This window comes from Prionailurus viverrinus, chromosome C2, assembly GCF_022837055.1.
Source record: "Prionailurus viverrinus isolate Anna chromosome C2, UM_Priviv_1.0, whole genome shotgun sequence".
Classification (NCBI taxonomy): Eukaryota; Metazoa; Chordata; class Mammalia; order Carnivora; family Felidae; genus Prionailurus; species Prionailurus viverrinus.
Window position 1 is genome coordinate 80,007,743 of NC_062569.1, and position 27,864 is coordinate 80,035,606.

The 27,864-nt window shown below is 40.1% G+C and overlaps 1 protein-coding gene across 13 annotated transcripts in view; it reads left to right on the forward strand.

Annotated features, from left to right (window-relative positions):
* LPP (LIM domain containing preferred translocation partner in lipoma) overlaps window positions 1-27,864 on the forward strand; it is a 677,058-nt gene that overhangs the window by 411,047 nt on the left and 238,147 nt on the right. For all 13 annotated transcript variants that reach the window (XM_047874816.1, XM_047874813.1, XM_047874824.1 and 10 more), the window contains one exon: window positions 13,547-14,236. In XM_047874816.1, coding sequence (XP_047730772.1) covers window positions 13,547-14,236 — 690 coding nt within the window. The remainder of the gene's footprint in view (window positions 1-13,546; window positions 14,237-27,864) is intronic.

Below are 27,864 nucleotides of genomic sequence, written 5' to 3' on the forward strand. Positions count from 1 at the left end.
TGGGGAGACGAGAAGGTTACGGAAGGAATTGGAAACAATGGACAAGGGTTATCATTTGAGAAGTTCAATCTGTTAAAGGGACACGAGTGATAGACAACTTCACCTAGACTTAGAGGCTCAAGACTGCCTCTTCCAAAGAAGTGTCATTCATTTAAAACCTGAAAGATGAATACTCATTAAGAGTTGAGAAGTGGAAAAAAAAATTTAAAAAGGGGCGCCTGGGTGGCTCAGTCGGTTAAGCGGTCGACTTCGGCTCAGGTCATGATCTCGCGGTTTGTGAGTTCAAGCCCCGCGTCGGGCTCTGTGCTGACAGCTCAGAGCCTGGAGCCTGCTTCAGATTCTGTGTCTCCCTCTCTCTGACCCTCCCCCGTTCATGCTCTGTCTCCCTCTGTCTCAAAAATAAATAAACTTTAAAAAAAAAGAGTTGAGAAGTGGGAGCTAGTGGAAAATGTTCAGGGTAGGTATCCACAGGATAGCTGGAGCGTCCAGTCCCAGGGGAGGGAAGGGAGGAGACAAGGAAGCTAAGTAGTGGCTCTTTCAGGAAGGAATTTGAACTTCCTTCTAAGAGCAGTGGGAACCTTCAAGAGATTTCAATAAAGAAAGGGGATGATCTTATTTGGATTTTTGAAATATTCTGGTTGCAGCATAGAGGATGTACTACAGGACGATAATAGGTCAGTTTAAAAAAAAATTCAGGGGTGCCTGGGTGGCTCAGTCACTTAAGCATAGGACTCTTGATTTAGGCTCAGGTCATGATCTCCCAGTTTGTGAGCTCGAGCCCCAGGTCAGGCTCTGTGCTGGCATTGCGGACTCTCTCTCTCTGCCCCTCCCACATGCTCTCTCTCTTTCAAAAATAAATAAACTTTAAAAAAATAAAAATAAATTTATATATAAGCATATGTGCCCATGTATTTGGTATATAAATTGCAGTGAATTAGGACAGCAATGATAGTGGACTGAACTAGGGTAGTGAGAACTGGAAAGGGTACAGGTAATTAGGAGTTAGAACCAAAAACCTTTGCTATACCAAGGAGAGAAAGAATTGCACGGCTGTATTTGTAACATCCAATCACATGACTGTGCATCTTAAAGATAACCTACTAACCTTAGCATAGTACTGATTTACAAATTTTCTGTCAATATACATATGCAGTATACATATGCTTTTATTTTTTTTATTAAAAATTTTTTTAATGTTTATTTATTTTTGAGAGAGAGAAAGAGAGAGAGAGAGAGAGAGAGAGAGAGAGAGAGAGAGACAGTGCAAGAAGGGGAGGGGCCAAGAGAGAGGGAGATACAGAATCGGAAGCAGGCTCCAGGCTCTGCAGAGCCTGACATCGGGCTCAAACTCATGAACTGGGAGATCATAACCCTCTGAGCTCAAGTCAGAAGCTTAACCAACCGAGCCACCCAGGTGCCCCACATAGGCTTTTCCTTATAGACTTATTTGAATATGTGTTCCTTGCTTGCCAGCTGCTAACATCCCATCGGATCCGTGCACCATGATTTCTTCAACCACCCTCTAATAGTTTGTAAATAAGCAATTAAACATAAGTTACGGGCATTTTAATGGCTCTTGATTGCCGGTTTACCCACCAAAAGAATTATTCCAACTTCCAGTGCTACTGGCCATGTAAAAATACACCTGTGCTGTCATACTGTCACTGAGACCGTGTTTTGTTGTTTCTGGGCTAATTAGTTCACCGCTTGGTACTTTTCACCTGACCCCTGGCCTGATTGGACAAAAGTGCACAGGCCCTTGAAGGGGATGATTCCGTGTATGAGATCATTTGCTATTGAAATAGGCTCTCCTGTCACTTTGTTCCTAGATTATTGAACACGCTCGGATTGAATAACCCTCATCACAATGGCATTTTATCCAGGGCCAGCCACATGCATGCTAGGGACTAAGTGTACCGTACTGTATGGATATTACATAAACCGCAGCCTCAAAGACCTCTCAAGTTCAAAAGTGATGACATACCACATCTTATTTGACAGCTATTTGCGGGGCGGGGGAGGGGTGGGTGGGGGTTACCCTCCTTGAAATGCTGGCTTTCTTGGTGTTAATATGATGACATGATAGTTTTATGACATGAGTGCAGGGCCTCCGTGGGGTCACCGCTTCCCCGTGTGATAGTTAGGAACTCAGAAATGACGGTTCCCAAGGCGGTATCTTCATGCTGCCAATGGACTTGATTTTATTTCCGGGAAAACAAGCTGACCTGCCAGCATTGGTGTCTTCAGTAGTCTGGGGAGCCACTTGTCCTCAAAGTCACTTATACCCAGTCAGAAGTGTGGTAAGAATTAATTACACGGAAAAGCTTCTAAGGCAAAAACTACTCTGGAGTGCACACCCGACCCAAACTAAAGCTGCTGTGTCTGAAGCACCTCTGAAGCTCTTAAGAGTAGCCCCTCTCTAGCTGTAGTTCATGTCTGTGGAACGCTGCACTGTGAAGTGAACAAGTTTGATATGAAGCACAGAAGGAAGAGATTTATTTCTGCTTCTCTCTGACAGGAACTCTTTGTGAGAGTTGTAAGGCGCGCGCGCGCGCGTGCGTGTGTGCGTGCGTGTGTGTGTGTGTGTGTGTGTGTGTGTGTGTGGTTTAGGTGCACAACAGCTGAGGATTAGTGTATTAGTCATGTCTCTGTATCGGCAGTAATGTTTTGAACTCAGTGACACTAATTAAAATCCTGCGATTTTAATTCCAAAAGTAATCTTTTGAGATCATTTTAACCATTCACCAGTTCTCAGCTACCATTTATGAGGTATCTTTTTTATTTAATGTGGAAAATACAGAAAAACTATGAAGATGGAAACACAAGTTTCTGTTAATTGCATCTGCTAATGTAATTTTTCACCTCTTAAGAATATTTATAAACCATTTGCAATGTTCTTCGATGTTCCTTTTTCTTCTTTATGCACACACACTCACACATGCAAGTTGGGACACTAGGATAGTTTTTGGTGTGTCAGTTTCTTTAAAAAATGTATATTTTTCATATGTAGTATTTAATACACACACATATACTCTGATTTAAAAAAAAAAAGTAATATGTGGTTGTGTTAGGCACTTTGGAAAATAGAAAAAAGTATACAGAACACCAAACATCACCTCCTTAAAATATCCACTGTTACCATTTTGAGACTAGATCTTTCTAGCCATGTAAGTAAGTATGCATGTGTGAGAGTTCTAGATAGATGCAAATATGGATTAACAGATACAAAACATCACCAAACCTGATTTTTTAAATGTATAAGGTTATTGACTTTTTATTGTTATTCCTTTCTTGTTCTTTTTCTCTTTTACTTTTATGGTAAAGTATATGACAAAACCCGCCACCTTATCCATTTCTAAGAATGCATTGAGTACATTAACATTGTTGTGCAACCATTACCACCATCCATCTCCAGAACTTGTTTTATCTTCCCAGACTGAGACTCTATACCCATTAGCTAATTAGTCCCCATTCCTCCCTCCCCCCTCCCTTCTGGGTGACCACATTGTACTTTCTGTCTTTGTGAATTTGACGACTCTAGACACCGGAGGTCATTGGAATCCTATAGTACGTGTCCTTTGGTAACTGGCGTATTTCATCCCAGCACCGTGTTTTAAGGTTGATTCCTGTGTCAGAATTGCTTTCTCATTTTAGCCTGAGTAACATAATACTGTATGGGTAGACCACATTTGGTTTATATACTGACCTGTCAGGGACACGTGGGTTGCTGCCACATTTTAGCTGTTGCGAACGATGCTGCTATGAACAACGAGTGTGCAGATACTCATGAGAGTCCCTGCTCTCAGTTCGTTGTGGGGTGTATGCCAGGAGTGGGATTGGTGGATTGCTGATAATGTTAAATGTTTTTAAACATTTAATGGTATAGTTTTTAATTGCGGAATAGTTTTCCATTATATGAATGCACCATCATTGATTTCACCGGCTCCCATGTATCGATTATTTAAATTGCTTATAACCTTATAACCTTTCGTTTTTATATATTATATGACCATGACCATTTTTAGAAACCAAACAGTTATGCTATCTTGTGGTAATTTCCTTAGGTTAAATTCCTAGAAACGAAAGGTATGGACTTTATTAGGACTTACGATAACGTATCACCAAGTTCACCCAGACACATATTGCTCATGAAGAGTTTATAGAACCCAACAAACACCGCATTGCTCCCTAAGTCTAACTCACAAAAACATTGTCCTTTGAAGATAATTGGGGTGACCCCTTTGCATTATTTCTATCCCCCAACTCCACGTATGCCTCACTATTCTGCTTTAACAACACTACCTAAGAAGGTAGTTGTGAATTCTGGATTCACCAAAAAATCATGTGGCCCTCCTTTAATTTATAGATTGCAATCTCTGGGTGGATCTAAGATAATAATTATTAATTAGAAAGGCCTAATGAAATATAACTTGTATTAAAAAGCCCCCAATGGTCCTGCTGTGTAGCCAGATTTGAGAAGTACTTCTCTTAATATACAGTATTATGATCATGTATTCTACTCTTGTTCTGCTAGGTTGTTTTCTAGCTCATGGGGTCATCTATCAAGTGGATAATATGGCCTGAATGAGTGAGAAATGGATCTGCTCTAGGTACTAATCCTGAATTCTCTGGCACCTGGCTGGTTCAGTCGGTAGAGAATGTGATTCTTGTCATGAATTCAAGACCCACGTTGGGCATAGAACTTATTTAAAAATCAATCAATCAAAATAACAGTAGCAAATATGAGAATGCATGGCATTATAACTGACATAGGTGATCTGTGTTTGCATTTTTTTCTCACTGTACAAACTTAGAAGCCAAGTCTAGCTATTCATTTATCCAGCCGTTATTTATTAAGTACCTTCCTGGTGTGAATCCTTAGTGATGAGATCAGGCTCTTATTGGCCATTAAAACTAATTTTAAACATTCAGAATTTACTCTTGGAATCACTGGATTTTGAATGTCATTATATCTTTTGTAGAGAAATAGTATTAGAGGAACAAGTGGGTGGGCTCCCGTCAACCCTGAGCATCATCCAGTGAAGCTCATCTTTTGTCTGGGTTAAAGAAAGAGTTTTATTTCAAGAAAAAGATGCACTCCTCATTTAAAACGAAAAGAGAAAAATAACAGCAGTCTTAAGTCTTCTTCTTTGTTCAGATGAGAAGTCAATCTAGAGAAGTAATGTTCCTTTTTCATTGTTACCCAACTACACAGTGGTGAAGCCAGAAGTTTTTGTCCCCTGAATTCCAACATGGGACCCTTCAATTTCATTCATCATGGTATTTCTATTTGCCAGCGTCCTTAAGTTAGAATGGGAGTTGAAAATGCACCTCATGTTCCACATTTGTCCTGCAGAAATCCTTCCTGTGGCTTTTCAGTGTTTGCAAAGAAAAATGACCGTAAAGTCAGAAGAGAAACATTGGATCCATACTTCACAGGGCAGCAATTAGCTGGCACGGTGTAGCAGCAGGCGTTTAGACAGAGTATGGACTCTCCAATTTAACACAGTCTACCTCTTTCTGTTTTCTCCCAGATCCCAGCCCTGAGTATCTGTTGTCTCCTTTACTCTGTTATTTTTCTTCTAGGAGAGAAATGTGTCTGTTCCCACATCTAGATCTCATGACTCTTAAATTTGGGAAAACCATAGATAGAGTGGGAAGGCCTCTTTTTTTTTTTCTTTTTTGTTTGCTTTTTCCACATGTGGTCTAGTTCACTCTTACTTTGCTGGAGAGAAACAAACCGGTTTTTAAAACCCAAAACGAGGGAGCCTGGCTACCTGGGTTTGAATCCCACATCTGCCACCTGCTAGATGTGTGTATAACCTTGGCAGTTACTTAATTTCTCTGTGTTTCAGTATCTTCATCTCGAAAATAGGGATAATAATAGTTTCTGTCTCAAGGGTGCCTGTGAGGATTAAGTATAAGCAGCGTTCAAACTGTTTACACAAAGGACAGGTAACATTAAGTGTTTGCCATTTTTACGCATTTTTTGATATCAATGAATATTTGAATTTGTTTTCCTGCCACGAGGATATACAAAGTTGACAACTGTAAAGGAAAATACTTCATCAAGTCTTGTTCCCATAACTGTACATAAGTGTCATGAAAGTAAAATTGAAGTTGAAATGCTCAGAATCCTTTCTGACAAATCAACCATATCCCGTTCCATGGTTTATCTGTTCTTTGTCCATATGGAAATAACATTTCCTACAGCTTCAACTGTATTGCGTATATGATTGATTTCACATTCTGTGTTTGTCATTTAGCATTTATATTTTCATTTGCCATCGTAGGCGTTTTTCCATGTCACTGTACTAGCTGGAATCAAAATATATGAAGGGGCTCTGAGTTTTATACAATTGCTTTTATGTAGGACTTTCGCTTTTGTATACATTCCCCTTCTCTTACCTTAGAAAATTTTCTTTATTAATAGAAAACCTTTTACTTACCGCTCCCCTGTTTTGTCCAAAAAATCTAATTAAGAATTCTCTGAGTGCAGTGACTCTGACTTCCTTTGTCTGTTTGTGGTTTTAGCAACTAGCTCAGTAACCAACACACAGCAGAATTTCAATTTTTTTAATTGAATAAATAACTTTGATTAATTAAATTTCTAGAGATTGGGGCATTGTGATTACTTGGTATTTCAAATGCATTTCGTTGCGGTACATGTTGTTAAAGATTATTCTAATATGCATTCGTCTCTTTTCTTTTGCAGTAATTTTATTTAAAATTTGGCCCTTAACTATATCTGTAAGAGATTAGAGCCAGCATCCAGTAGAATTTGCATATACAATATAACCATCAAAATGAAAGTAAGCATTTTGACGCTTCTTTGAAAGATAGTAGTATTAATCAATTCAAAAAGTAAAGCCATTGAACTATTTAGAGAAAGGGAAAAACTAATGAGATTACTGTAATTAAGCATGCATTAAATGCATGACAGCGTTTCTTGATTGTCAAGTAGTAAGAGAAACGAGGTAGCTCGTATTTTGCACGTTGGGTTATAATCTGACAAGGAAATGAATTCTTCTTGGAGTCCAAATTCATTCAGTAGTTCATTTATTCAAATGTTTGTCAAATGCCCACTATTGGCTATGATATGCAAAAGCCACTGGGGAAGCAGTAGTGAGTACAAGGGTAGAGTCCCTGACACCGTGAAGACAGACACGTGCAAGTGTGATATGGTTAGGAGAGCAGTAATCAGTGCTCACTCTGCCGGAGGATTCAGCAGAGCTCACCAAGGAACCACACTCAGGGTGACACTTAAAGGGTCCTGAGGAATTAGCTCCTTAGAATTCACATGGTGATGGCACCTGAGAGCCTGGCACACTGGCTGTGAGAAAAAGTCAGTGTCAGAGATTGATAGAGTGTGTACCTTTCAGGGAGAGGGAGAAGAGCTAGCGTGCAAAACAATCCCCTAAGCGTTGAAAACTTTTAAGCAGGAAAGTAATGTGATGAAGTCTGTGTTTGAGAGGAAGCGCTCCGTCTACAGAATAAGGATTCCTTGAAGAGGGAAAAAGAGTACACCCTGGGATACCAGTCTGGATTCCTGTTGGAGAATTCACAGTGACGGGTGGTGGTATCTTGGAATAGAGTCACCACAGCAGAGGAAATGAGGAAATGTGGAAAGATTTGAGAGTTGCAGAACTCCTTGCTTAGGAAATAGAATCGACAGGATTTAGTACTTGAATGGGATGTGAGGAAGAGGCTCAAGAATGACTCCTAGTGTTCTCATTTGAGCAACACCTGTGTGGATGAGAAAACCAGACGGGAATAGAAGGGCAGATTCAAGGAAGATGATGAGACAGTTTTTCACATGTTGAGCCTGAAAGGCATTTGAGACGTCCAAGCAGACACATAAAATAAACAGCTGAATATCTGGGCCTGGTATTCAGAATGCTGGTGAATTCTGGAGATAGAAACTCAAGAGAATCTTCATAACGCGGAAGGTATTTTAAGTTGTGTATATGGTCCTGGAAAGAGTTAATAGAAAAAGAGGGAGAGAAGAGAGGAGGGCCTGTGTCAGATAAAGAGGGTCATTTATTTAGGGGCCATTGGGCAATATGGTGACGACTGGTCATCATTAGGAATTTTAAAGAAAGATTAGTGAAGTGCTTCTAACAGATCCCTAGAAAGAGCCTGAATCCCTGCTGTCACTGTTGAGCAGACATTAGTTCTTCGCTGCCTGTTCCTGGATTCTCTATTATGAAAGACAAATCTCTGTCTGTTTGAGATCATGATAATTTGGCTTTCTAGAGCTTACAGCTTGACTTCTTTCCAACTTAAAAAACATGCAAGTCGATTATTAAAACACCAGAAGGTAACTGTTTTAATGGGGACTATGTACAAAGTTCATGGGGAATGTAACTGAAGGACCACAGAAAGAACGTCCAAATCATTACAGGGGAGTCTAGAATGACAGTACAGAAGACACATCATTTGATCTGAGACTTGCAGAATAAGTAGGCAACTGCCCAGATGGCTATGTTTGAGCAGCAGGGGAGCAGCGCGGTAGAGATTGGATAGAACAGATCAGAGACTGTAGAAGGAGGTCCTGGCTGACGGATCTGAGTGCAGACATAACTGTGTGATCTATTCCAGTCTCTGCATAAGCCTCAAATTGCTGAAGTGTGTGATGTGAGTGATGGTAGAAAAAAGGAGGCAGCTGGCCAGGGAGGCAGGGGCTAGACTGGAAATTCTTTTAAAGTATATTAAAAACAAACAAACAAACAAACAAACAAACAGCACAACATAATAAAACAAGCTCAACACAAAGCAGGGCCATTGGCAGATTGCGATCAGCAGAGAACCAGGCTCAGAGGGTCACGTTAGAGAGATGACTGTGGCGTTATTGAGGGAGGGGAGTGAGAAAGAAGTGAAGTTCGCTGATGGCAAGGAACAGCTCAGGGAAGTGGCGATGAGGGCAAACAGCAGCGGAAGGAAAACGAGACTGGAGTTAAATGTAAGGATATAAGAAAGAAACGGAGGATGCATAGAAGACATAGTGGTAAATTGGAGCGGGGGAGTGTGTGTGTGCTCGTGTGAGTGTGGTCAGGGAGCGGGTGGGAGGAGCAGGAGAGATTGAGGAATGGCCAGACCTTATCCTGACCTGGCCACAGAGGAAGTTGAGGACATGCCCCATGGGGTGAGAACGAGGGGTGCTCTTGGTACCCCTTGTCTGTTGTTGTCCCATGGCCACGACCAGTTCTTCCTGGTAATGGAGTATCTATCCACCAGTTGTTGATTATATAGTAGCCCCTCTACCAGACTATAAGCTCCTGGCAGACGGGGGGGACATGTGCTGTTCATCCCAGGATGTTGCCCTTCTCCCATTAACCTCACAGAGCTTTACATGATCATTACAAAATAATTAATGGAAAAATAACCACATAAAAAGACTTACAGAGATTCAAGTCATATAACATATATATTACAAATATATATTATATATTATATATATACATGTATATGTAATATATATGTATATATTATATATATATTCCTGTAATTTTAAAATGTGCTTGATTTTCAAAATAAAAATGTTAAATCATGATAAAACTTTAAGAATTTCTGCAAAAACAAAAAAGAAATGATATGCCAAAAATAAATACTCGGAAGTGCCAACTAATTCAGTGAGTAGAAAAGATTCACTATGTATTTAATTGAAAATGTGGGCCAGGAAAATGTTGCCATAGCTTTCTTTAACTATGAAGAACATAAATAAATACGCTTTAAAATGGTTCCTGTTCTTTACCCCTTCCACCTCCAGTGAGGTAAAGAGTGTAAAATTGCAAAGGGAAAAATATAGCTAAATGTGCTATTTTCACTCCCGTAGTTACGATATAGAAAATAGTCAGAAGCATGCCGGCACATACACAGCAGAATTCATAATAAAGTTGTGGGAAACCTTCTCATCCCCCAAAGAGAGTTCCACTGGTGAGATATTTCCTAGAAGAAAGCAATGACTTCTGAAACTGTGACCTGATGCCTTCCTTCAAAGACTTTACGGAGGTTTAAAGTGTGTGTGTGTGTGTGTGTGTGTGTGTGTGTGTGTGTGTGTGTGTGTTCACCAAAAAAGAAAAAGAGGAATTTTGTTGGAAAATGTTGCTTCTCAGGAGTTAGGTCTATATTAATTCTTTTTTATTCTTACTTTATCATTGCGATTGGCTTTCATTTCCAAAATCTGTGATTTCTGCAGGATCTGCTCTGGGGACAGACTTCTCTACAGCTGCAGCACAGAGTACGCCTGTCATTAGCCCAGTTGCTCAGTCACTGTCTCCATTTATAGTTGGGTTTGTAAAGTGTTCAAAATAGGAACTCTGGGTTTCTGCTGATCTTGAGTCATCAAAGAAAAGAAAAGCTTTATTCCTTCTTACATTCAATTCCATCTATGCTGACTTTTTTTTAAGACTGACATGGTTGACTGGGAAAAAAAACTGACCTTACCTTTTTTTTTTTTTTTAGGTTCAAACTGACTCTCCCATGCTTTTTACTACAGAATGTCAGGATCTTAATTAACTGTGTGTGTATTTAGGAATTTCTTCAGGATGTATTTCTTAATACATTGCTTACTAAGGAAATGGAATTTCTTTCTCTTGAGTACTGTTGGAGCCATCTTCATAAAGAAGGGAAAAGCTACTCTGCCAAGACAAGATTACTAAGGTTGCTTCAATTACAAAAGTAAATGGCAAGTTTGTCCTCTGAGAGGCTAGTATCAGATAAGGGGGAAAAAAAAGATAACTGTATTTAACAGCCTCTGGTAACTTAAAGAACTAAATCTAGAATTATGAGTTCTTTAGGGAAGGAGACAAATATAAATTGAGACCAATAAAATGTGGGAAAGAGAGCTGTAACTGTCAGAATCCCAACAAAAATGATAACATGCTGATTTATAAATGCATCGCGTACACAGGCATTTGGGTATAGAGAAGTGTTTAGGGGCAGAGCGATCATCTGGAGCCAGCAGAGTCAGAGCTTTCATGTGCTCTAGGATCAAAGGGACCCAGGGAAGAAGGGTTATTTGGATCCAGAAGTAGAGAGTGTTGTAGACGAGAGATGCTAGAGAGGACCTATGGCCTCCTTGGCTCACATCTGGGAACTTCACAGGTAGGTTGAAAGAAGAAATGTAGCCCAAGAGTCTGTCACTTTCATTGGGATGCTGTTGCCATCTTGGGTTTGACAGTGATGTGTTTTACTTTCTGCCCATGCAATGATGATAACATCCCCTAGTCACTGTGACAATAAGATTATCCCCACTCATTACCAAATGTCCCTGATCAGGAGGTGATTTTCTCTCCATTGAGAATTACTGTATGTCAACCAAGTATCTCTGGGAGTGTTTTAATCTTTATCTCTGGATCAGTGTAGATCATCAGAAAGCTATATATATCTGAGTTGGATAGACTTGCATCTTATGGTGGGGGCAAGATAGCTGTACCATCTACAGCCCCACATCCACCAACCAGGCAGGAAAGAAGAAACTGGCAAGGTAGGTAGGGGTGATGCTTCTATCAGGAGAATTTTTGTTTTCCCTAAAATGTTTAGCATATATCTCATTGGCCAGAACTGTGTCCCGTGGCAACGTTCTATCTCTGGTTGTAGTCTAGAGAAGTATTTTAAGTGAGGACATTGTCACCCTAAATACAATAGAAATTCTTCGAGTAGTGAAGAAGGGGAGTAGGTATGAAGAAGCAGTTAGCGGCATCTTTCCCACAGCTATATATCTCTAGTGACTTGGTGTGGGTAAATGACATTAGAGTAACATAAGGCCTCACATCCCCTCTTCCTAAGAATATGTGAATTCTCTTGGAAATTAATAAACAGCAAAATCAGGGTGTGGTCATTCATTTGTTGTATCAACAAATCTAATCATAGAAACTCAGAGCAAAATTAAAACATTCTGTCATTGACATATTTCCAGATCCATAATAGACTAATGCCTAAGGACAGATGTTTGAATCTCCAAGCTTTCTCTGAGCCTTTACTTATCCCCAGCCTAACCAAGACTTCTCATAGTTTGGCAGTGAGATCTTCCAATCTTTGTGTCCTTAAACATTCTTAAGATATTCAGTAAGTATTTCTGAATTGAATGAATGAATGCAATGGAAATCAGGAAGTTAGAAAAGGAGGAAGAGTCTACATTTGGGTTATCTTTGGTAAATCACTCTTTGATAGGAATCTTTGTTCTAAAATTTAGCATCTTTTTGGTTCTTCTGGGAGTGTTTGTTTCTTTCAACACCCCTCTTTGATTTACTTGTTTTTTTCGTACCCTTGCCCAGTCCTCCTGTTCTTTCTCTAGTACCTCCTTTTTGCTGTATGTTGACTATATCTTTGGTAATCTGATCTGATTGAGATAGCATTGTTTAACTTAGTTTATTATTGCCAGTGCTTTCAGTATTATATATATGTATATATTATATATAATATATATATATTATATTATATATACATATATGTATATATAATATAATATATATATTATATATTATATATTATATATTATATATTATTTATATATTATATATTATATATTATATATTATATATTATATATTATATATTATATATTATATATAATATATATTATATATGTATATATATATTATATATATTAACAAATCCAATGTCAAGAAGTTGCTATTTTTTTTCCGCCTGTGTTTTCTTCTAAGAGTTTTAAGTTTTAAGCTCTTACATTTAGAGCTAAAAACTTGGGTTACTTTTTATATATGGTGTAAGTAAGGGTCCAACTTCATTCTTCTACCTGTGGATATCCAGTTTTCCTCACCGGTTGTTGAAAAGTGTGTCTTTTCTCAAACCAATGGTCTTGGAACTCTCATCAGAAATTAATTGTGTATGTATGCAAGAGTTTATTTCTGGACTCTCTATACTATTCTGTTGGTCTATATGTCTGTCTTTATGCTACTATCATACCATGCAGATTATGGTAACTTTGTACTAAGTTTTGAAATTGCACAGTGTGAGACCTACAATTTTGTTCTTTTTTTTTTTTTTCAAGATTGTTTGGCTATCCATATCTCTTGAGATTTGATATGAATTTCAGGCTGAATTTTTTCCATTTTTGTAAAAAAATATTGCCATTGAAATTTGGATAGGGATTGGATTGAATCTATAGATTGCTCTGAGTAGTATTAACATCTTTACAATATTAAGTCTTCCAATCCATGGACACAGGATGTCTTATATATTATTTATGCCTTCAATTTTTTTTCAGCAGCAGCATTTGTACGTTTTAGTGTATGTAAGTCTTTTGCCCTTTTTGGTTAAGTTTATTCTTAAGTATTTTTGTTTCCTTTTGATGTAATTGTAAATGGAATCATTAATTTTTTTTCCAGATTGTTCATAACTAGTACACAAAAGTGCACATGATTTTTGTGTTGGTTTGTGAATTCTTAGAAGGGAGGAACCATATAAGAGTTGATACAAAATAAGAATAGTAGTTACTAATATTTGTTCCTTTATGTGTTTTCATTTTTCACTGGCAGTAATCTTTATCTTTTTTATTTTTTTTTTTCTCTTTCCCCCTTTAGGGCTCTACTAGTTCGACTGCCTCTCCTCAAGTCTCTACCCCTGTCACAGGACATAAAAGAATGGTAATACCAAACCAACCCCCTCTAACGGCAACCAAAAAGTCTACATTGAAACCACAGCCTGCACCCCAGGCAGGACCCATCCCTGTGGCACCAATTGGAACACTAAAACCCCAGCCTCAACCAGTCCCCGCCTCCTATGCTACGGCGTCCACCCCTTCAAGGCCTGCCTTCAACGTGCAGGTGAAGTCAGCCCAGCCCAGCTCTCATTACATGGCTGCTCCTTCATCAGGACAATTTTATGGCGCAGGCCCAGGACCCCAGGGCTATAACACTCAACCAGTTTCTATCTCTGGGCAGTGCCCACCTCCTTCAACACGGGGGGGCATGGACTATGCATATATTCCACCACCAGGACTTCAACCGGAGCCTGGGTATGGGTATGCCCCCAACCAAGGACGCTATTATGAAGCCTATTGCCCATCAGGTCCTGGCTATGGGGGCAAAAATGACTCTGATCCAGCTTACGGTCAACAAGGGCATCCAAATACGTGGAAGCGGGAACAAGGGTATACTCCTTCTGGAACAGGAAACCAGAACCCAGCCGGGATGTATCCAGTTACTGGGCCCAAGAAGACCTATATCACAGATCCTGTTTCAGTGCCTTGCGCACCGCCACTGCAACAAAAGGTAGGGGTCTCAGTAACATAGTGATGGGGCTGAAGGAGTGTGTATCTTGGCCTGACTTCCCCAGAAAGCACACCCTAAGGCAAAAGTGTATGTGCTCCTTTTATGTCATTAGAAAGTACAGTCCCAGGTGAGCGTGAGTGAAGCAGGAAAAGGCAGAGATCCTACGTGTGGGATCATATGGCTACTGTTTAATATCCAGTACAGCCAGTTGTTCAATCTTGAAGGATCATCTTGCAAAAGACCGTATGAGCAGATCAGGACAATCTGTTCAGGGAGAGGATGGGAAAATAGTTTATCTTCCAGCTCTTGTCTCCTGTTGGTCAAAGCGCCCCTCTGTGGGTCAGAAACTTCCTCACGCTTAGCTGTTGCATGTGCTTGGACTCTAAATAGAAATGCAGCATCTTGTACCTTAGTGGGGACAGGAGGTCCCCATATTTGTAGGTAAGAGATGTACAGGGCCACATGAGGCTCATGTAAAGACGCTCAGAACCCAAGCAAAGTTGGCACTCTGGGTTCTGCTTAGGGCCGAACAAGCCTAGGGCTGCTGAGATAGAACAAGTGGCCAAGGGCCCCTTGGTAGGTGAGGTGAAGGGGGCTGCAGTATTATGGAACTTGTTTATTACCTCTTATTTATCCCCATTACTGATCCTCCAGGAAGAATCTTAGTCTGTGGGCCTTAACTGTGTTCAGGAACTTTTAAAAATCCTTTATGACAGTTATCTTTTTTTTTGGTTTGATTTAATTGCAAGCATATATGCTTTTAAGTCAATGCATTGTTACTTCCTGTGAATAGTTAAGACACAATACTACACATACCTCTTCACCTACAACTTGGACTTTCCATGAGTACTAGAACCAACATGATGATGTTTCTTCCCACCCTGACAAGAGGATCCAAGGAGAATTACTTGCAAGGGAGGCAATGGACAAACCAAGCTAATCTCCAGTTATTGGTTGGAACTGAGCCCACCCTTTTGGTTAGAGCTGTGAGAAGTCAGAAACTGGAGAGCCCTTGGGGCACCTGGGTGGCTCAGTCAATTAAGTGTCTGACTCTTGATTTCGCCTCTGGTCATGATCTCACAGTTTGTGGGATCGAAACCCATGTAGGGCTCTGTGCTGACAATGCAAGATTCTTTCTCTGCCTCTCTCTCTCTCTCTCTCTCAAAATAAATAAATAAACATTAAAAAAAAAAAAGAAACTGTAGAGCCCTTGATTAGCTACACGTTGAATTGTAATTGTTGAGATGGATTATAGAAGTGTGTGTGTGTGTGTGTGTGTGTGTGTGTGTGCACATGTGTGTATCTGTGTGTGTGTAATCCTTTACCCATTCAAGATTGTCAGTTTCCAGATATACCTGTTCACATTTTCACCATTATGACAAAAATCTGTCAGATACTTACTCTCTCGGTAAGATGTTTACTAAACCCTGATTCTCACATGAAAACATCTGCTCTATTAATGGTGCTCCAAAAGAATTTTAGGTTCTTTAGAGGAAAAGAACCCTTCCCAGGGGGGCCTGTGAGTATCTGGAGGCACCCGGTAACCTTATGAATGCTCATTACACAAAAGTGGACCAGCCATGGTCATTCTGCAACATAAAGATTCCAAGTTAAAATGTTAAGTGTTCGAAATATTACTCTTGGGAGGCCTTTCTTTTCAAACTCCCTCCATGAAAATAAATGTTATTAAGGGTGCTTTGTTTTGTTTGTTTTTGTTTTGTTTTTATTTTTTAAAGTTTATATTTTTTACAGAAAGAGAGCAAGCATTGGAGGGGCAGAGAGAGAGGGAGACAGAAAATCCCAAGCAGGCTCTGTACTGTCAGTGCAAAGCCTTACATGGGGGTCAAACTCACAAACCATGATATTATGACCTGGGTTGAAATCAGCCACTCAACTGACTGAGCCACCCAGGTGCCCCTTGTTTTGCATTAATTTTTAAAAAATTAATGTTTATTTATTTTTGAGTGAGAGAGAGAGCATGAGCAGGGGAGGGACACAGAGAGACAGGGAGACAGAATCCGAAGCAGGCTCCAGGCTCTGAGCTGTCAGCATATAGCCCAATGTGGGACTCGAACTCACGAACTGCGAGATCATGACCTGAGTGGAAGTTGGACGCTCAATCAACTGAGCCACCCAGGTGCCCCTATTGTTTGTCTTTTAAATAAAGTTTGTCAAGAATAGCCACACTGGATAGGCTTGCCCTTTGTTAACATTACAGCATGTCTGCAGTGGTCGTTCATGGACCTGAAAACACCCATTCAGAACAAAATGGAGTTATTGAACTTACCCTTGCTTTTGGTACAACTGAAACAAATTCTCCTATGGAAGATTAAAAGTGTAGGTTGGGACAGTTGTCTTCACCATTTAAGTTCAGCTATGCATGCAGTTTTTCCCCATCCAGAGCATCCTGACTGATGTTCCTGAGGGAAAGAGGTGGGCCCTGAGTTGTTTAAGGATCCCATCACCCCACCGGGGGAAACAGACATGAAATAGAGCAAAAGTGTATCTGGTGGAGGGAATCATCTGCTGAGAAGTGCTGAGCCAGTCTTCGAGTTTCCTATTTACCTATCATGTCATGAGGTGCTATCTAGATAGTGCCTGTTCAACATTTGGAACCAATCCAGTGGTGTAGGGGGAATGGGTGTAGGACCCAGTGCAAGACCTGGATCTAAGGTGTCAGGCAGAGCCGCATCATCACTAATGTTTGATCTGCCCTCAGCAACCTGTTCAGGCTCTTGGAGTGAACTTTGATTATCCACTCCCCCAAAAGCATGACATTTCCGTTTCCTTCTTATGGGAGAAGGTAATTATTCGAGATGGTCTACATTATTACGGATTCTGGATATCAGTGAATTTCATGTCATTAAAAATTTTCTTGGAAATATTTATTTCCAACAGTGTCATGTGTTTTTGACATCATATTGTGCCTTTCAGTCATGAAAATTAAATCATGGATTTTTGCTGTGATTATAGAGGAGAGTGGTTGGAGGTTGATATTTAGCCATCTGTCTGTGTTTTAGGAAAGGGGAAAGAGGCGATGAAGCTACAGAAATTTCCTGTGTGTGTTGTGGGGGCACTGGTGGATGAAGGGGTGGGCTTTTCCACAGTTGGTCTTTGAGCAGAACACTGCTGTATTCAACTGCACCTGTGCACAGAGAACCTTATTGTCCCAATATTGACTCTGCTTGGCTTAGTGATGTGACTACTGGCTTGAGAAATGAGCTTCTAATTCTAATTTCAGTTCTTCCCTTGACATTCCTCTTTCAGCTTGGGGAAAGCCTCTAGACCTCTTTATGTCACGCTCCCAGCCTCAGTAAAGTGGAACATCATCTTCACTAATTAATTAATGATTGCAGAGGGCTTGGAAATTTCCAAGGGCTGAATAATTGCCAAGTGAGGACTATTCAGCTTTTCCCTGGCTTTCGTTTATTTCCAGTTTCTTAAGTCACTGGTGGAAAAAGTACCTTCGAACCTTAGAACAATTCTCTTTTGTTACATTCAGAAGTTCTGAGGAATTTGACATTGAGCCCATTAAGGAAGACGTTGTTTTGTTTTGTTTCGTTTTAAGTGAAAGAAAGAAATCTCTCCTCTATTTGAGATGAGCTGCTATAATTTCCTTACAATATAAATGAAGAGGGAAAGAAGAGAAGGAGAAAGCAGAAGGAAAAGGAAAAGGAAAGGCAAGGAAGAAGAGAAGGAAAGAAGGAAGGAGGCCACATGAAAACCTGCAGAGTGTGGGGATCATGATATTTATGTTCCCATAATGTGCTGAGCAGTGAATTTGCATGCTACAGTAGACCATAATGTGCTTCCTGGACCATCTGAGCTGAGTTCCTTGAAAAATATTGTTATAAGCAAGGTTTATGAGAGAGAAATATTCCTTTCCCACTAGAAACGCTCTTAAAGGCACAGTGGAATCTTTTGGCTCTTTTATAAAAGCTCGTATCTGCTAGCTACTATGGAGTTCCCAGAACTCTCGTCCTACGTGCGTTGTCTTCACATGCCAGTGAGACAGGATGTGCGTTTTCTCCAGCGTTCAGATTAAGGTGGGGCAGCTTGAAAGCCCTAGAACCAGGACCTGGAGGCCAGTCATTACTCTTGGGTGCACGGTGACCTGAGGGTAGATCAGCTTTATACCCACTTCCTTGTCATAAATCTAACCCTCGTCAGTCTCAACTTTGTAAAAGAGACTCTGTTTGCCCCACAGTGTGTGAAAGGCACTGGTGCTATGCATCCCAGGAAAGCTGTGAGGGCCCACCTAGTGTGGGGGTTAGGTTAAATTCGGCAATCATCTACTGTTGACATCTCCTTGGAAAACCCTTCACCATGGTGAGAGTGTGGAGATCGGCAAACCACTTTTCAATAAATCCAATGCAGAGTTTTTCTTATCCAGAGTCAGAGCTGATCACTGCTCTTCATTTAACATCCAAAAGGATCTGGGGAATATTTAGCGGTATGGAGAAGAGAACAGAGGGAGTGAACTCCTGGGGTCAGTGGTAAAGGGTCCTGTAATTTGTTAAGTTTCAGGAAATGTTTGAGAATGTTGACATAGTAGTATTTCAAACATTCCAGTACTATCAAAATGTTTAACTTTAGGAGATGGATGTACATATTGGGTATATTGCAAGGAATTGGTGGTATTTTGGAAAAAACTATCTTTATGGTCATCCTTGTGCAAAATAGCTCTCAATTCCAGGATCAGAAAAGCAAAAAGAGGAGATGGTTAGGGTGGGGAAAGGGATGAATGCAGAGAGATGCCTCCAGACAGGTGCCAATACCTGTACATATAAAGATGAGGATGATAGAGATTCCTAGTGACAAGAATATTAGTAATCTCCCTCTATACGGGGTGTTCCAGTTCCCAAAGTGCTTTGTGGACCCCTACAGAATTCACAGGGGTTCAGAAGATCAGTACTGAGAGTCACTCTGTGAAGGTCATCTGGCAAATTCACGGGAGCCATGATTCCAACCTTCTGAATATTGTCCTCATACTTTCCCCCGGGGAAGCCATGCATGTCAGCACGCTTTGGTGTTTGGATAGTGGGAGCATCAAACATCAGCATCGACAACCGCTGGACATGGCGCCACCATGGCCCTACTCGCTGTCAGACATGTAAGGGGGCTCCAGCTGTTGTGGTAGAGTGAGAGAGAGAGAGAGAGCTGTTGTGGCCATGAGGCCATCAAACGGAGGGGAAGCACCGGCTAATTCCCTGCTGGGCATCCAGGCTCAGGGCCCTAGGACTGTACTTCCTCTTCCACATCACATACATATAACTTGTCCTGCTGTTTCTACCGCACCGTCTCTCAAATCTGGTTTCTTAAGTAAATCTCCTTGCGACTCCTAGTTCAGGTGTCCTAATTTCTCAACTGAATTATTGAAATGGCCTCCTTTTGGGTGTCTCCACCTCTGGTCTCTCTCCACACCCGTCCCTCCTACACATATTATCAGATTAATCTTTCTACCCTACAGCTCTGCCCTGGTCATTAATTGCCATTTAAAAAAAAAAAAAAAAAAAACTTTCCAAATTTCCCAGCCCATTATGGAATGAATTGAAACCCAGTCTGGGTTTCCAAGTTTATCTCCCCCTTGAAACATTCTGACTTCCAACTGAGAACTTACATTCCTAGTTATTTCTCATCTCTATAGCTTTCCTCGTAGAGCTCCTTCCCTCAATGCCTTCTCAGACCTTCCGCCAGATAGATGAAATACCTGTGCATTTCGTGTGATCCATTAAGACCGAGCTGAAGTGTCCATCTCTCTTACGATGCCTTCTCTTTGTAAAATCAAGTCGTGCAGTATTTCACCCTCTCCTGTGAAGTTTTCCCACTCTTACTCTACTAGAGTCATGCATGTATCAGTCTTCCACTAAACTGGGCCCCAGCGTGTCCTGAACTCTAAGATTTAGGGGATAGAGATGGTGAACAACCCTATCTGAACAACCCTGTCTCTTCCAGAGTAACTAACACAGTTCTTAGCACATTCTTGTTTAATAAAGAAGCATCATGGGGCGCCTGGGTGGCACAGTTGGTTAAGCGTCCGACTTCAGCCAGGTCACGATCTCGCGGTCCGTGAGTTCGAGCCCTGCGTCAGGCTCGGGGCTGATGGCTCAGAGCCTGGAGCCTGTTTCCGATTCTGTGTCTCCCTCTCTCTCTGCCCCTCCCCCGTTCATGCTCTGTCTCTCTCTGTCCCAAAAATAAATAAATGTTGAAAAAAAATAAAAAAAAAAAATAAAGAAGCATCAAGAAACTTCTCATGCCCTACTAAAATGAGGGAGCCCTGCCTTAGAACTTAACAGGCTGTTCAGCAAAGTGTCAGAACCCAAACCTACCCCACCAGATCATATTAGGTGACCTCAGTAATACAAGCATTGTCACGTCAGCAACTCAGTATCCAGAGTAGCTGGATAGATTCTCATGTTCACTGTGGTGCTGATATTTTACATTCCTCTTGGAATATGCATGTGTACATGGATGCTGCTATGTACACAGTCTTTTTTAGTCCCCTGCTTGCCAAGTGTCCATGGACTTGTGGATTCATATTCTTTAATCAGCTTTCGGAGGTTTCATTTACAGACAATAAAATGTGTGTTTCTAAATGCATGTAACAGTGCACCTTGGACACAGGTATGTGCCCATATAAATACCAACACAATCTACAGAACATTTCAACTACCTCACAGAGCTCCCTCCCTCATGCTCTGCTGCCTTCAGTCCCCTTTACCTTCAGTCCCAGGCAACCATCCTGCTTTTGAACGTAGGTTATTTTCATCCTTTCCAGAATTCCATATAAATGGGATCATATCATAGCGGGCACCCTTGTGTCAGGTCTTCATTTACTCACTATATTTTTTTGAGATTTCTTTATGTTGTTGTGCATATCAGTAGTCATTTAGTTTGATTGCTAAGCAGTGTTCCATGGCATGAACATACTACATTTTGTTTATCCATTCACTTTTTGGGGGTCATTTTTTTATTTCATTTTGAATTACGAATAAGGCTGCTGTGAACATCCATGTACAAGTCCTTGTATGGACATAGTTTTTATTCTTTTTTTATGATTATTTATTTTTGAGAGATAGAGACAGAGCAGAGTGGGGGAGGGGAGGAGAGAGAGGGAGACACAGAATCAGAAGCAGGCTCCAGGCTCTGAGCTGTCAGCAATCACACAGCCCTACACGGGGTTCGAACTTGGGAACGGTGAGACCATGACCTAGGCCGAAGTGGGAAGCTTAACCGACTGTGCCACCCTGGTGCCCCTATTCTTTTTGTCAGATACCCAGAACTGGGATTTCTGAGGCAGATAGTTAACTATTTAACTTCATAAGACCCTGCCAAACTGTTTTCTTAAATTGTACATTCTCATCAGCAATGTAGGAGAGTTCCAGCTGCTCCTCAAGCCTAGCAACATGTGGTTGCTTAATTGTGGCTATTTTCAGACTTTATAGCTATATCTAATTGTACTTTATATTTACATTTTCCTTGTGACTAATGATGTGAGTGTTAATTATTTATGCACTTCTTTGGCCATCCTTTATCTTCTTTTGTGAAATGTCGTCAAATTCTTGGCCTATTTTTTAATTGAATTCTCTCTTTTTATTGAGAGTTGTAAGAGTACCTTGTGTATTCTGAATAAGAGCCCTTTGATATATGCCTTGCCAATATTTCTTCCTGGTCCATGACTTGACTTTTCATTTCCTTAATGTTGTTTTCTGAAGAGCAAGAGTGTTTAATTTTGATCAAGTTCAGTTTATGTTTTTATCCTTCTATAGTCGGTGCTGCTATTTTTTCCCTTAGGCATTTTTGCCTCCTCGTAGTCACAAAGATTTTATTTTAGGCTTGTCGTTTAGATGTTTTACAGGTAAATTTAGGGCTATAATTCACTCCACATTAATTTTTGTGTATTGTGTGAGATAAAGCTTAAAATTCATTTTCCCCCATTGGCTTAAGTTTTCTCAGCATGATTTGTTGAAAAGTCTTTCCTTCCATTGAATTACCTAGATACGTTTGACAAAAGTCAGTTGGCGATACGCGTGTGGCTTTATGTGGACTCTTATATTCCATTCCACTAACTTATATATCCTTAAGACAATGCCACACTACCTTTATTGCTGACTTTTCCAGTAGACTTTGTAAGGAGACTGTGAAAGCTTTCTTTGTCCTTTCAGAAGTGTTTGATTATTCTAAGTCCTTTTCATTTCCATATAAATTTTAACATTAGATTGCCAGTTTCCACAAATAGCCTGATGTGATTTTGGTTCAGATTTTTTTGAATATATAGATCGATTTGAAAGGAGCTTATACTGTAACAGTGTTATTTTCCAACCCATGAGCATGGTATAACACTCATTTTATTTATGCATTTATTAATTTCTCTCAAAAATGTATTACATGTTTTGCTAAATTATCCCTAAGTATTTCACATTCTGAATGCTGTTGTAAATGGTATTTTTAAAAATTTTATTTTGCAGTCGTTGGCTGTTAGTATATAGACTTGGTTTTTTATTGGCCTTGTGTCATATGGCTTTGTTAAATTTAACAGTTTTGCAAGCTTGTTTAAGACTCCTTAAGCTTTTCTACCTGATCATTTCCTCTTCAAATAAATTGTTGATTCAGCTGTTTATTTTCCTGTATTGCAGGAGTGTATCCATCACCTTCCTATATTTGGAAGATGTGCTTTTTGGTTGACAAAATAGTTTCTCACAAATTTGAAGAATGTAACGTGGAAAAAAATAATAAACCTTTATACTTCACCTCTCTAGATTAGCCTGTTGAAATTGTCAGACATAGAAGTCACCTTCAGAATTATTGATAACTACTTAAATTTACACATGAGGAAACTGAGGCATGAAACATTACAGTGATTTGAAGAGTTCGTTATTCAATTAGTCACTGCCACATCTGAGTGAACACTAATGTTCTTTTCTTATACCACAGTTCCTCTGCATTGACTCAAGACAGGTGAGACCGGAAGTATAAAGGAACTTTAAAAGGTGTGACAGTTATTGCCAAAAGGAACTTACTTACACCTAACCTTAGACCTCCCCATCAGTGTTGTAAGTTCTCTTAATAATAGAAAATGACTGGGGCACCTGGGTGGCTCAGTCTGTTAAGCTTCCGACTTTGGCTCAGGTCATGATCTCAGGGTTCTTCAGTTGGAGCTCTGTGTCAGGCTCTCTGCTGTCATTGCAGAGCCTGATTCAGATCCTCTGTCTCCCTCCCTTTGCCCCTCCCCCACCTTGGGCATGCATGTGTGCACACACTCTCTCACAAATAAACATAAAAAATAGTAATAGAAAATGGCTACCCTTCTAGTGTTCTTTTTTCTGTCTCATAGTTGTTCCTCCTGTGGAAAGACTTGTTCTTAGGGTCTATATGATTTGACTCACTCCATCATTTTTTCTTCCCCTGATTTTAAAATTTATAATCAGGATGGATGTCCTCACATACTTAGATATGTCTGTGAATACTGTTCATTTTGCTAATCCTCTGTTTTTCAGAGATTTAGATGTGTAGAGATATCCCAGGTCCCTAATCTTTTTGGAAAATTAAATACATCATTTTAAACAAATGATTTTAACAATATGTAATTTTTACATTTACAGAGCCAAGAGAACTCACTTTAACTTACCAGAGTTTTATCTTTGTTCTGTTTCAGTTCTACAGTAAAATAACTACCCTCACAATTGATAATGTCTCTCCAGAAATCTCATTTCTTTCTTGGCCAGCCACAGACACTCATACTGTCCTGTTTCAGAATAGAGACTATAGTTCTCTTCCCCAGCAAACAAAGAAGTTTGACCATTATTGATGTATAATTATTATGGTGAGTAGAAAAACTTTGAAAGACTTTACACACAGAATATTAGGAAATATACCATACTGAAAGTCAAATAACTGACTTTCCTTAAGTGCCATTGTCCCAGTAATAAAGATTTACTTATTTTAGCTCTTTGATTTTCTAGAATATGGAAAACTCAACTTTTAGTATACTCTTGGCAAATAACATAGTGTTTGCTTTATTTCATCCTTGGAATTCAGTGAAAATTCTTCAGAAAGTAAATCTGGTTTATTTCAGAAGGCGACTTACTTAAAATATCATTTTGAAGTATATAGTAATAACACATAACATTTTTATAACCCCTTATAAAATTTATCAAACACTTTTATATGTGTGGAAAACTCTTTATCATGTCCAAAGGCAACTGGCCTGGTATCCCACTAATACCAAATGCCAGAAGTAGGGTGAGAAAGAACATAGGTCTTCTGACTGCTAGCCCAGAATTCTTTCACCCCATATCACTTGCCTCCATTTATAGCTGTCTGTGTTTACATGTGTTCGTTCATAGTAGTTATCCAAATATCAAATATCCCTTGGGCCCAAGAGTTTGGAGAGTACATCTTTAGAGTTGTGTTTCTGAGACATAACATATATTCAACATTATTTGAAACCCAAGATTCAGTCAACATTATATGAAGATTTATGGAGTTGAAACAATATCCTAATCTAAGTTCAAGATAATAGATCCCCTTTTATTCAGTCTTCATAAATATATGGTGTATTTATATCTCCCCAACCATAGACACCATGTTTATTTTTGATGTGTCTTTAGGGATTATTGTGAAAAATGTAGACAAAGAGAATGTAAGAATGCTAGTTGCATTCTTTATGGATCTGTTAGATATTACATGTTACTCGTGGCTGTGTACTCGCCATCTTTAACAAAAACTGGGATAGTTACTATTATGATACTCATAATTTTTTACCAGAGGAAACCAAGTTTTCAATCCTGCTATCCATCCCATTCAAAAGAACAATGGAGTATTAATCAAGCAGGCCTTCTGGGAAATAACTGATGCTAGTGATCCCTGAAGAGGCAGGAACATTTCTAGTGACCAGCAGAGAACTGGAAGAGAGTTCAGGAAGGCAGACTGGGGGATATGGACCAGGACCCAGCAAATTGCAGCCCATGGGCTGAATCTCACACACGACCTTGTTTTCTAGATCATGTTGTATCGGAATACAACCACATCCACTTGTTAATGTACTACCTACGACTGCTTTCCCACTGCAGTGGAAGAATTGAGAGTTGCAACAGAGGGTGTATAGTCTTCAAAGCCCAAAACATTTACTGCATGGTCCTTTACAGAAAAAGTTAACTGACATCTTACCAAAATATGGGAAGGGCTTTGCAATATTTAGACTATCATGGAAACTTCTTGAATATTTCTCAACTATTCTTCCTGACCCAGTAGATCTAGACTCTTGAGCTGGAAGCTGTTGCAATAGTTGGTGGTAATTTCGGGGAAGGAAAGAATTAAATATCGAAACCAAAATTTATCCTGCTACTTGGCAGGATGGATTCTACATCCCTCCTGTTTCTCCCCACCTGCTAAACTTCTATTGAGCCTTCAAGATCTATCTCCATTATTGACTCTTGGAGAAGCTTGACCATTCACCTAATCCCCACGCATTATTGTCATTCCTCTGAATTTTCTCATAACATTTTTCTTCTTCCTTGACTGTAACATGCATCTTAGTAGGTATTTTAAATGTATAATAACTTTATTGAGATAGAATTCACATACAGTAGAATTAATCCACTGAAAATGTACAGTTTGATCCAATATTTTTAGTATATTCACCAAATTGTGCAACCATCATCACAGTCTCCTCACCCCGGAAAGAATCCAAGTGCATTTATTTATTTATGTGCGTACGTACATATGTATGTATGTATTGAGCACAAGTGGGATCGGGGCAGAGACAGAGGGAGAGAGAGAATCCCAAGCAGCTCCACACTGCCAGCACAGAGTCCGATCCGACACGGGGCTCAGTCTGACAACACAAGATCATGACTTGAGCTGAAACCAAGAGTCAGACGCTTAACTGACTGAGCCACCGAGGCAACCTGAAACCAAGTACTTATGAACACTCCCCATTTTCCTCAAATCCTCCAGACATAGGTAGCTATGGATCTAGTTTCCATATCTGTAGATTTGCAATTTCTGGATATTTGGATTCAAACAATAGGTAGTCTGTGGTGATTGGATTCCTAGCATAATATTTTCAAGTTTTCATTCATGCTGTCATACTTATGAGTACTTCATTCCTTGTTATTGCTGAATAAGTTAAATTGGACAGACATACATTATATTCATTCTTTCATCAGTTGATGGGTACTTGGTTTTCTTTTCTTCCTTGGCTATTATGAGTAATGCTACCATCTATATTTGGATACAGATGTTTATATGGGCATTGTTTTCAGCTCTCATGGGTATATACCTAGTGTGGAAATTGTGGGGTTATGTGGTGACCTCACTGATGAACCTTCTGAAAAGCAGCTGGACTGCTTTCCAAAGGAATTCTACCATTTCACCTTTCTACCAGCAGTGCATGAGCATTCCAATTTCTCCACATCCCATTGGATTTGAATTACCTTATAGGTCTGTCTCTTCAAGTAGACATTTATGTTCTTCAGGGGTGTGAATCGTGTCTATTTTGGTTCTGTTTCTTTTTTTTGTAAGATTTTCTTTTTTGAAGTAATCTCTATACCCGACGTGGAGCTCGAACTCACAACCCTCAGGTCAAGGTTGCGCACTGCACTGACTGAGCCAGCCAGGCATCCCCAGTTTTGTTTTTATGTACCTAACATAGTACGGTGCGTGTAACAGGAACTCACTCATGCATGAATTGATCAATCTGTCAGTAAGTGAAATAACTTGAATTGTTGAATTGACATGGAGTTGCATACACTTCCTATTACTAAGACTTGTTAAAGTGGTATTTTTTTAATAGGTGTGTTTTTGTTGCTGTTTTTTTTTTTTTTTTATTTAAGCTGTGTTCCCAGTCCCAGTTCCCTAGTCTTTAGATCCTAGCTTGTATCACCAGTAGATTAATCTTCATTTAGATGCATGCACTCTGTTTTAGTTAGTGAGGTTAATTTCCCAGCCTACATCATCATCGTTTTCTGTCTTGCTGTGGTCAACTTGAACTGCTCTTGTCTCTGTCCCTTCCGGCACAGTGTTATGTGTAGTGAAGCTTTTCTCATCTCTAAGGGGCATATTACCTCTTGATTTCCCCCTCACCCAAGCCTGCTCCTCCCACACATGGTTGTTGACCTTTCAGTCATGACGGGTCTGCTCTTGTCGGAGCTCAGGCCTAACACACAAAGTTGTTTGGACTCTTCTCCTTCTCTCACACAGCACATGCTTTCATCTCCCCCTTGAAAGTCTGTCTAAAATCTGCTCCCTTCTCCCCACATCCCCTGCCTGCCAGGACCCTGGTGGATTCACTCTCCTGCCTTGCCTGAGTTACTGCAGTGGCCTCTTCCCGCTGTGGCCTTCCCATCCTGGTCCCACGTCAGCCTGTTCTCGACACAAAGGGATCCTGTTTCAGTCGTTATTTTACTTTCATGCTTAGAACGCTCCAGCAGTTTCCCAGCTCTGTGACTTCTGTTTGAGACAAGCAGGCTTAGTGCTTACAAGGCCTGACTCTGTTTGTCCCTTGTCAGCGCTCTGACCTCATCTGTTCCTCCCTCCTTCACCCCGCTCCAGCCACCCTCTATGCAGGCACACTCGTGTTTCAGGGCACTTGTTTTGCTGACCTTCTGCCTGGAATGCTTTTCCCC